Here is an 11,815-nt window from a genome sequence, read left to right on the forward strand (position 1 = left end):
TAAGGATAAGTGAGTGATAGGGGACAGTTCGCTTGAAGCTTCCCATAGTGCTTTTCAGTAACCACCGTGACGTCAGCCTGCGTGTCCAGGTGTAGGCTGATAGGAATGTAGTTGATGTGAACACAGGCGTCCCGAGCTCACGTCTCGAGAAGAGCGAAAAATAAATTACTCTCTGACACGTACGTATTTTTTCATGAAAGCGTCACGTGCGCTTTGTGTGAGTCGCGGGCGAAAAGACCCCTGGTGGGTCTGTACTGACGCGGTGTTAAGTTACGCGAGGAGCCGTCGAGAATTTGAACGAATTGTATGGGGAACGAAATACAGTCAATTTAGAACGCTAAATATTCCTAAATATGAACATTTTTCATGTAAGATTAATAAAACTTACTCATTTCTTGTGTGTCAGTCTGTTGTGATTTTTGGCTATCTCTGCCGCTTCGGGCCTTCTTTGCCATCACTGATATTCCCTGAGCGGTATTTCGTTTTCACTTGTTGCAGCGCAAACGTAAGCATTAGCGCAAGCACAAGAAAAAGAAAAAAATTGATCCTTGTGCTTATGCCTGCGTCAAGGCCGTTTTCACGGTGAAATAAAAATTATTGTGTTTGCGCTTGTGCTTGCACAAGATAGAATCGTCAATCAAGATCTTCTATCACGCATCGTAATCAAATATTTACTGTCAATAGGAGGCAACGCCTATTTGATCAACGAAACAGGTTAGTCTGAATTTCAGTCGTCTCTTCCCTTTACCCCGAAGGGGTAAAGGGAAGAGACGACTGAAATTCAGACTACGAAACAGGTATGCGGATCCCATACACTGCTCGTGCATTCAAGATGGGGTCTTACTAATGAGCCAGTAATGAGAGTTTTTCTTAAATGTGTTTAGACAACGATGCAAGTTCCTTCTGATAAATCCGAGGGTAAAAGAAAGTATAGTAAAACTTTATCTAGCTGCTTAGCCTTGGCGATAATGCTGGTAACAAGACGAGTATTCCACTTGAGGTCCTTAGAGAGTTCCACTCCTACTAAATATTTACGGTGTTTATTCATGGTGCATTTCTCCTTTGTGCGGGACCCCCCCCCCCCCGATTTCTTTTCATTGCACTTTGCACTTTGAGCCCCGTCCACACGGCGCCGGAGCAATTTAAAAACGCAGGGAAATCACGTGGTTCTCCTCAGTGACGCCATCGTTTTCGAAAAGATCCGTTTTAAAATGCTTTCCGTCCACACGAAAACGCAAGGCTGGCGTTTTCAAATCCCTCCGGTTGGAGGAGCGTTTTCGAAAAGCTCCGTTTTCGTGACGGATTACTCTGGACCGTAGGCCTAACCGTAGATATATTATAAAGCTGTAGGCGTTTTTAAATTTCTTCGGCGTAGTGTGAACGGAGCCTGGAGCAAACCGCGATGACAATGGGCACCACCAAACAAAAGGTTTAATGAGCAAAACAATAGCTGTACAAGTGTGTTCAGTAAACCTTTATATATTTCATAGCTGTCCTCTGCAAAAATAATAACGCAAAATGACCGCGTTCTGCGTAGGCCGGAGAACGCGAACGACGAATCGAACTGCTAATATTTCGTATTTCCAATCGGAACTGAACGCTGTCATTACATATTTAGCCAGAGACAGGTTTCAAGCCATAGGCAACCAGGACAAATCCCAAAAAATTGCAAAAATCGTAGGTAATAAAAATTCAGCGTCGTCGTCGTCATTGTTAAGCTTCCTTTTTGCATGTCGGCTGCGAAGGTCGATAGACTTGTTTAACTTGAGGTCTCTTATATAAGAGGCTGCTTTGTGCTTTGCTCATGCTTTATCCCAAGACCAATCGATCACCGGCACATCAGAGTATCGTGTAAACACCGTAAACAATCACATAAATTGCAGCTGTTTGTCAAGGTTCTAAGTCAACGATAAAGTCAATTGTCAAACGTTTCGTTAAATAGGAAGTTTTTCCCTCTTGCTGCAGTACCTTTTTATCTTTATACCCATAACTACTCGCCAATTGTTTGTATCTTCTTCTTCTTCAGTATAGCTGAAGGCTTTGAACATTTAAAGGCCATCGTCATCAATAACGTCCTTGAACATGGCGAGTTGATACTCGGGGCTTTCAAGCTCCAAACCAAGTAATTATGACAGTATTTCTCTTTCCATAGCTTCCAGTTCTCGGGGATCTCGCTCGTAATTGACCTCAAATCCTAATGTTGCGGAGACAATGATATCTGGTGGAATAACACTGTAGATTGCGATGCTTTCGGCGGCGAGGCACTGGAAGTTTTTTTCGCTAGTAGGCATTCGTAGGCGGTATACGTTGACGACGAAGTTGAACTACCCTTTCGCTGCAGCATGTGATATTAGATGGCAGAGAGAACCTTTCAACGAACCTCATCAATCAAAGCTTGATCCGGTTACTGTAACTCAAGATACAAAAGGTGAACGCGCATATTATATTAGTATATAGCATAAATTACATAGCCGCTACAGAACATAAGCGTGCAGAGAAAGAATGTTTTGCAAATTAACATATTGTAAGTAACCTGTGTCCGCCATGTGTCCGGTTTCGCCATGACATCAGTGCTTTCTCATTGGCTCACAGACAAGCCTTTTGTTCTTTCGCTATATAAGTCGGACACCACCCGGATGGTTGGGCGGCTAGTTAATTCCACCGCAATGTACATATCTCAGTTAAACTTCCTGGATGTATAATAAAGTATATGTCTTTAACCCCCCTACATATACCTACAAAACCTACATTTGATCAATCCCCCACATATACCTACACAGCCTGCATCTCATTAATCCCCCACATATACCTACACAGCTTACATCTCATTACTCCCCTACATATACCTACACAACCTACATCTCATTAATCCCCAACATATACCTACAGAGCCTACATGTCATTAATCCCCTACATATACCTACACAACCTACATCTCATTAATCACCCACATTTACCTACACAGCCTACATGTCATTAATACCCACAGAACGTACATCTCATTAATCCCCCACATATACCTACACAGCTTACATCTCATTACTCCCCTACATATACCTACACAACCTACATCTCATTAATCACCCACATTTACCTACACAGCCTACATGTCATTAATCCCCTATATATACCTACGCAGCAGTACATCTCATTAATCCCCTACATATACTTACACAGCCTACATGTCATTAATCCCCTACATTTACTACACAGCAACACATCTCACTAATCACCTACATATACCTACACAGCCTACATGTCATTAATCCCCTACATATACTTACACAGCAATACATCTCATTAATCCCCTACATATACCTACACAGGCTACATGTCATTAATAGGCCCTTAACTTTGCACGATCCGGTCACACGGTATAAAATCACACATGCTGGTGAGCAAGTTGCGCAGTGGGACTTCCAAAACAAAGGTCTTGGAAGTCCCACTGTGCAACTTGCGCCCCAGCATGTGTGATTTTGTGCCATGTGACCGGATCGTGCAAAGGGCCTATCCCCCACATAAACCTACACAGCCGGATGCCAGTTTAAAATGGAAAATCTAGGCCGCAGTAAATATCTATTCCAGCCAAACAGATTCGTGAATGCGGTGGTTCCTAGTCCTTTTAAGTTAAAATAAAATAATAATTTCCCATCTGGATCTAGATCTGCAAAAATTTAAGCGGCCATATTTTTGTATTTGGTCTATGCGGCTCGTTCGCCGCACTAAACTGTACACACAAGCAGCTGACAGCTATGTCAGTAATGTTTAATGTAATTCAACAAGAATCTTTGTCCACCTGATGTGCGTCATTTTCTGTCCCTCAGTTTTAATTAAAACTGAATGTCATTTTTCTTGCGTCGAATGATTGTGTCACTCGCTTGAAACAACACAACAAGGGGAAATAGTTTTTCCTTCCTCTAATTAAAACGATGTTTTTTCTTTCTCCCTCCGCATATGACACCTTTTTGCTTTCAGAAAAAACGTCTATTTCTCTATTTTGTTGGAATACCTATCCCTCGCCTAAACATGATTTTCCACTGGTTTTGCATCAAGAAAATCAAAACAAAACAAGAAAGAAAGGGAAGTTAAGATCATACTGAGAAGATAAGAACCTTTATTTAAGTATGAACCTGCAGTACTAAAATACTAAAGATGAATATTTACAATGCTAAAATAATTAAAATTAAAATACTAAAATTATAAGAATTATTTACAACGTAATCTATTCAGTTCAAAGTTTACAGTAATAACTAACCTGTATACACGTACATTGTAATATATATTTACGCCCTTATCACCTACACGCAAAGTAAATGGTAGGAGTTAACTTTTCCATATTTAAACTATTCCGGTTATGCCTTTAAATTATTTATAACGCCATACATAAAGGAAAATAGACAGAAACATCAGTAGCGAGAGATGCCGTCGAGTGACCTTGAACTGGAAAAAACGCCTAATATAAGGCGGAAACACGAATAGTCGTGCGATCTACCAAAACGAAAACAATACTAACTGTGAATACCGAATATGTGAAATAGAACTACAACAAGAGTGCATTTCAAAACGCGGGAAAATACATAAGTACTAAAAACCGAACTAAAAAAAAGGTTTTCGTACCCCAACAGAAATGGCCAAATACCGATTGGACGTTCCAGCCCGTGTAAACCAGGAGACCCCAGGTGAAATCGGTCGCCAACTCATTTGTTATTTATGCCCTGGCATAGCTGAAAAGAAGCTCAACAACGTAAAAATGATACTTGTTCAAATAATTTTTTAAAGTGGAATGGGTTATAAGACCCTCAGGGGCGAGATGGGACTAAAAAGTATGCTGCTTTAAGCCCCTGCCGCTGAAGGACCTTTATCCTTCGCTGAATCTCGCAATGGTTTTAACGTAATATCATGGCTGAAAGATTAATCCTAATTTATGCGCTAGATTTCATTTATAATTTTACGTGCTAAATTACAGAGCCACGTTTGCAATGGCAACGTTTGGCGCGACGTTTTTATAACTATCGGCGTATAAACAAACAATGACATAACGTGATGTATCAAGCTAGAGACGCGATAAATGAAGTTATAAAGCCCAGTGCCACTGTTGTGAGACAGGAGCCCGTGACTGTAAGAAATAATGCAAAACGCAACAGTAAGAGAATACTTAAGGAGATGTGACTGTTGAAAACATTCATGATGTCATCCTAGTCCGAAACTAGCGCCAGCGAGACGTTACCACGTAGAAAGTACCGCTTCTATATGATCCCAAGGCTAACTTAGCTAATAAGTTAGTACTGGACACGTCATCTATCTAACAAATGATAAAATCAGCTAAAATCCTTGTGAAACTTGTACTACTTGCGTAAAAACGGGACGTACAAGTTAATTATCAATTCGTACAAGTTAATTATTACTATCACACTTGTAACACAATTTGCGTCACTTACGCAGACTTCAAAAGATGGAATGCAAACATATATAATAAATTTCTGTTGTTCAGACGTTCTGTTCCTTAAAACTCAGAGAAATAATCAAATACAAGTTTTTCTTTTTCCGTTTCTCCTTTGCATAAGCCCTTTCTTACTATCCAGACGTATTTTAAGTTTAAGCTACTCACTCGGTGAAGAATTCGTTTCATCGATCTCTACGCCGAACATGATAACTTGAACTTCGCTGCGACATGCGAAAACCTTATACATTGGTCAGCGGATTAAAAAAATGTCTAACAGCAAGAGAAGGAGCAAGGGAAGAATTGAGTGAATCTCCCATCCATACCCAAACTCGGATTTTCCAAGTTAAAAAACGACTACCTTGCAGGTTTCCAGTAACAAATTACCAAGTGTGCAAATTACGCTCATGCAAATAGCTTTCATTCAAGGTTATTATGACTCCGCCGGACAACTTGCAAAGAAAGTGAAACGGGGAACGCGAGTTACGGCCGCGTAACATTCGACACGAAAAGGTATTTGACACCGTCATTCAATTAAACTGCGGCTTAACTTAATCATACCGTGTTCATTTATTGACGAATGAAGGAAAAAAAACTTCTCTACTCTGCGGTAGTGAAGTCAGTCATTTGCTCCCAAACCAAAACTGAGTGGTTGCTTCTGAGCTTGAAGTACAACGGAATTTCGAGTTTACAACTTGGTAAAATCCAAAATTGTCTTCGTTTCCTACGACATCACCACTCTGATTTCCGTCGAAATCGCAACCATGGGGATATGAACTGTCGATATGCAGAGGATAATCACCTTTTAGATACCAGGTTGCTGCCGTACACTTCACACATTCATTACCCCGAATGTTGACAAGCTCGTACTTTTGGCAGCTGCTTGCCACCGTGGGCGTGACTCTGACGATGTCGAAGTCTTCAAATGAGGCTCGCGCGTAATCCGTATATACCGTGCCGTCTGTGTTGAATCGGCAAGTAGCTCGCCAATGAGTCGAGTGATCTCTGAGCCAAACAAGGTAATCCCTTCTTATCAGGTACGCCTGCCAGTTTGGGGAATCGCTGCTGACCGCACTTGAATCCAGGTAATTGTAAAAGACAACGTCACTCTGAAAGAAAAGAAAGACCACGAAATATAAATTAAAATAATGGATTTTTCCAAATTTTCATAATACGCATCGTTTTAAGACAGCTTAACCCCTCTGCTAAAAAAAAATCCCGATCATTTTAATCACATTTTACTTAAATGTTCGTCTTTTTCAAGCTTCCTTTTGTCTTTTTTCTTTAAGCAAACTTGACGTGAGCTCGGCATGCAATTATTATAATCACTCAAACGGCACGTTTCATTCAACATCTCCAAATAAGTTCAAACTCAAAATTAAATAGTTGCTAACCCTGGAGAAAATGAAATAGCATAATATAATTGTCACTACGATAATTATCTCGAATAGAACACTTATTCGTACCAGTCCCTTACTAAGCGAGTACAAATAAGAGCGCTCTGCGTCTCATTTCAGCCCAGTTCGGGTAAGATTCCTCCGCTTCGTAATTAACCTCACGTGTTGTACCCTATGCCGGATTATAAAGTTCTCGTCCATGCTGCTTGCACAGGAGTTTCCTGATTCCCTCAACTGAACTAAACGCGTACAGCAGGTCCAGTTTATGAATACCCAAGTCCGGCACCCTTACTTTTACAGCAGAACTTTGTCTTGTGGTTTGTTTCTTTTAGTCTTACAAGCTTGTTTTTGCGCGCGTGGTGTCCTTATTCCGTTGCCTGGCTTTTACTCATGTTTTCCCAGCTTCCCGTACGCCCTTTTAGTATTTCACGGTTTTACTGTGAAGTTGCACGCAGAACTGTTTATTATTTTATGCGTGCTTTGCCTCGCAAAAGCCGGGTTTGTGCAATGCCTTTCCCCGGCCTCGACTCCCTTCAAGTTTGCAGATTTTGTTATATTCAGGTATGTTTTGTATGCATGCGTGCTTTGCCATACGAACAACGGGTTTGTGCAATGCTTTTCCCTTGACTTCCTTTAGTTTGCACGCTTTGTTATATTCAGTAATGTTCTTGTGTGCGTGCTTTGAGTCACAAACATCGGGTTTGTGCAGTGCCTTTATTTCCGTCGGTTCCCTTCAAGTTTGCACGTTTTGTTATATTTAGTCAGTGTTCTTGTATGCGTGCTTTGCCTCACAAACATCGGATTTGTGTAGTGCCTTTCCGTCGGTTCCCTTCAGTTTTGCACGCTTTGTTATATTCAGTAATGTTCTTGTACGCGTGTTTTGCCTCACAAACATCAGGTTTGTGTACTGCTTTTCCCTCGGCTCCCTTTAGTTTGCACGCCTTGTTATATTCAGCAAAGTTCTTGTATGTGTGATTTGCCTCAGAAACATCTGGTTTTTGCAGTGTTATTCCTTCGGCTCTCATCAGTTTGCACATTTGATACTGGTTCAGTAACGTTCTTATGCGTGCTTTGCCTCAAAAACATCTGGTTATTGCAGTGCTATTCCCTCGGCTCTCTTCAGTTTGCACGCTTTGTTATATTCAGGGATGTGTTTGTAACGGTGCTTTTCATGTTTTGTGCTATTCGCGACAGTCCCTTTTACGCTCGCTCAATAAGGGATAGAGAAATGCGACCGCGCTTGGATGAGTTGGAAGTGTAAAAGGATAAGGAAAGGGAGGAGGGGGTAGAGAAGCGCGGTAGCGTGGAGAGGCAAGTGAGAAAGAGAGACAACATGTTGTGGCTGCTAACAGCCATAAGATTCTTATGCGAACTGGGATGAAATGATATGTACAGCTCTTATTTGTACTCGCTTAGTAAGGAACTGGTACTAATAGTATTCTATCTCCGAGAAAGTCTATCGTTTGTCGTAATCAAAGACTGCTGTGAGCCAACTCGAAAATGATGCGTAACCCTTTAACGTCAGTACCAGACAAATTTCTTGTTCATTCATGTGCTACGAGCTAATGGGTGAAACATTTTTAAGATTTCTTTTAACGGAATTTCTCGGATGGTACCTGTGCCTACAGTAACGTTTTTTTTAGACAGACACCCTCTAGTTTCAAGTTATAAGTCACGCGGAAGATTCTCTTCTAATTTATTTAGGATATTTACCTGAAAAAGGTGCTTGTTGGACAAACTAAACGACTCGATCAAATTCCACGAGAACCCACGCTCCGAATTAAAATCACAGAACACTTGCAGGGTTTGATTGGTATTGTCGATAATTTTGTATAATCCAGACTTGTCTACTCCAGCTGCTTTGTAGTCTTGACAGCTTCTTGGCTGAATCTCGCAGTGTTTTCCAATAAACGGTTCCGGACAAGAACAGTTGTACCGAACGCTGGTAGGCTCACAGATTTCATTGCAGGCTCCTCCATTCAGACACGGATTTTTCCTGCAGCAGCCATTGATGCAAGTTTCGCCCCCAACACAGGACGCGATGCCGTCGCGTTTCTAAAGAAGAAAAACGTCCATAAAATTTTGCTTTCTAACAAACTTTTAGACCAAACTACCTCCAATCGAGATCAATTTTAGATTTATGCCTTTTTCATAAACATTGCTTCTTTTTTTATTATTTTTCTTATTGGTTTTGTGCTGTTGACTTGCATCTTGCTATTTTCGAGCGCAAAAGGATCGAGGATTTTAGAAAAATGGTGAATGAAGCATTTTGCATGGGGACACTTAATTAAATTGTTAACACTCGGCTATAAATAATCCAGTCGAGTCACCATAGCTTTGATATTCAAGCTACACGCACGAATGATTACAAAAAATATTTAAAGACACATCTTTTTAGAACTACTTATGAAATCTTAATATTTTTAGCTTTATTTCAATATTTAAAAATTTTCAATGGATCTTGGTCTAAGTTTTAGTTGACACATTTCCATGTCATAAATAAGTAACTACAGCGTCAGATTCTCACTCACACGCATTAAAGCCTAGGATTCTCTGTAGTGCTTTGTCCTCTGTAGTGCTTCATTCTCACAAAATATTTAAAATAATACATTTTAACGCATATCTTTTTAAAATTGCTCATGAAATCTTATATTTCGAGGAATCTTAGCTTTATCACCTTGGTGCTTCGTTTTAGTTACTGAATAAGTCCCATGTCAAAAATACAGCATTCGATTTTAGCGCACACGCCGATTATAGCCAAAAATTCTCTGCAGCGCTTCACAAATTACACGAATGATGAAAAAGAATAGATTTTAAGACATATCTTTATAGAGTTACTCATGAAATCTTATTTTTTTCGATCACGGATCTTAGCTTTATTTGCCCACTTTAATATTTTATAATTTTTAATGAATCTTTGTTTAGGTTTTAGTCAATACAGTTCCATCTCAGAAATAACTTAATTAAATGCAGCGTCAGATTGTAGTTCAATGATCTCCAGTCAAACTGTATTTGGTCATTTCACGCATTTGTTGATTTTTCTTGCAGATAGAGGTACCCAATATGCCAAATACAGCTTTAATAAACGTCATGTACAAGACCGTACAACCACTTCATCAGACGCAAGTTTTTTTTCATGCCTTATATTCTCTAGCTTCTCATTGTTTACCCGACTTCTTTTGCACACGCAGCTGGGGAATCCGGCCGAGAAACCCACGATGGTTGATATGGAAGTCATGTATGAGATCATGGGTAGCATTTCATTTTAAAGAACTTCAGTGTACGGGAAGTCGCTTTTTCCATGCTTATTATACTGTTCAGAAATACTAATTATTACCTCAGAAATAAGGCTCATGTGAGGAATTAACTGAAAAAAGCATTCCAGTAAGTATGCTCAATAATTGAAAATCGTAAGATTGGCGTTAACCGCAAAGGTTTCAAACAACCGATATAAACTACCAGTAAAAACGGAGGCCATTCACTCAGGGATCTAAAACGTTGGTTGCATGATTAATTGTTTGCATTTCTAGACTTTTAAATAGAAAGACCGTTTTAAAAAATGTCATATACGTTATTGGAAATTGTTATAACAAAGAAAATTCATTAGCCGTGACATAGGCGCCCCACACTAAGCTTACAGTTTGAAACTGTTAAAATTAATTGATCCAATATCGATAACTCATCTTTAGAAAGATTACCTTTTGAAGTTCTTGCAGTTGGAAACAACACCCACCCAAAAAAATTGTCCAATTTTCTAGTTGATAGCAAATGATAATGAACTTATCCGAGATACTTGTTTTACCTCCACACTACCCTGAACGTGTAGGCACAATATGTATATATATATATCTAAATAACATTCGTGTATCTCTTAATCGGTTCAGATTTGAAAATATCAAATAGCGAGGGAATAAGATGTTTTTAGTTTGATACATGTACACAGCAAGGACCTTTACATTACCTCCGAGCCGTAATCCCTCCGTAGGATGTAATAACGGGATCCAGGAGAGTGTTTGAGGGAGCTCTTGTTGGTTAAGTGACTTCCTTCATTCAACTCGCAGTATTTTTGGTCGTTGTTTTCCTTGTAGTTCAGAGACAAACAGCGACAGCCCTGCATGCACTTCATGTAGCACTGAATTGGGTTTAACGTGACAGAATTGTGAAATACATGGCCAACTAACTCTGAGTCTTGTACGGCATCTTGGTACACGTCGAGGGAAATCTTTTGACAATTACCTCCTGAACAGTCTCCCTTGACCTCCAAAATTGTAGCGAGAAATAAAAACACAATCGCACAAATCATGTTTCGTTTTGCTCGATGGATCAGGCCTGGCGTTATCGCTTAAGATTTAACGACATTCCTAGTTAGAGAAGGGATTTTAAAGATCGCTTAGGATATAAATCAGCGACGAAAAAAACTGATCTGTTTCTGATGCCGAACACCAGAATACGATTGACATTAAGATTAAATAAATATGCTTTTTCCTTACCAAATTAAACCCACCTGTCGCTGGTTGGGTGTCAGCACGAATGGAATGGTGCCTCTGCAGACACATGACTTATTGACCTTCAGAAAGTTTATAACTGACTGGAGGGGGGAATTTTAATCGAAATATTTGTCAACAACAAACCAGACATCAATACAACTTGCAGCGAGAGTTTTATTTCGTTTCAAACTTCCTTCGTGAAACTTTGTTATGATCTGTAGATGCTTTAATCGAACGGTTTTATTTAGAAATTACGTGGCGGCTATTTTACAAGAACTATAAAATTTCTCACTCGCTCGGCTCGATGGCTAATTAACATTTTAATTAAGAGTACGTGCGTACAGACGCATAGATGGCACCATCGCGTGCAGAGCTCGAAAATGTCGCCAAACTTTTTACAGCGTGTCAGTAGTGTTGTCAGTTTCCTCAGAAGCGTTGTCAGTTTTCTCCAGCGAGCGAAAGATCTAAATTAAAGAGAACTTCATCAAAAT

General features: G+C 39.9%; 1 protein-coding gene across 1 annotated transcript; it reads right to left on the reverse strand.

The window, feature by feature from the left end:
• Nucleotides 1–5,923: 5,923 nt before the first annotated feature.
• Nucleotides 5,924–11,336, reverse strand: LOC145480933 (uncharacterized). The gene is made up of 3 exons (XM_081459276.1): nt 10,799–11,336; nt 8,551–8,892; nt 5,924–6,549 (listed from the first exon to the last, which is right to left on the reverse strand). The coding sequence occupies exons 1-3, from the start codon at nt 11,138–11,140 to the stop codon at nt 6,064–6,066; spliced, it is 1,170 nt and encodes a 389-aa protein (XP_081315402.1). The 5' UTR covers nt 11,141–11,336; the 3' UTR covers nt 5,924–6,063.
• Between the last annotated feature and the right edge of the window lie 479 nt (nt 11,337–11,815).

This window comes from Orbicella franksi, chromosome 3, assembly GCF_964199315.1.
Source record: "Orbicella franksi chromosome 3, jaOrbFran1.1, whole genome shotgun sequence".
Taxonomy (NCBI): domain Eukaryota; kingdom Metazoa; phylum Cnidaria; class Anthozoa; order Scleractinia; family Merulinidae; genus Orbicella; species Orbicella franksi.

Coding starts and splice junctions, on each gene's coding strand:
- LOC145480933 (XM_081459276.1), bottom strand. CDS start 11,140: ATGATTTGTGCGATTGTGTTTTTATTTCTCGCTACAATTTTGGAGGTC. Junction 8,893..10,798: donor GGAGGGATTACGGCTCGGAG/GTAATGTAAAGG, acceptor TTTCTTCTTTAG/AAACGCGACGGCATCGCGTC. Junction 6,550..8,550: donor CCAACAAGCACCTTTTTCAG/GTAAATATCCTA, acceptor CTTTTCTTTCAG/AGTGACGTTGTCTTTTACAA.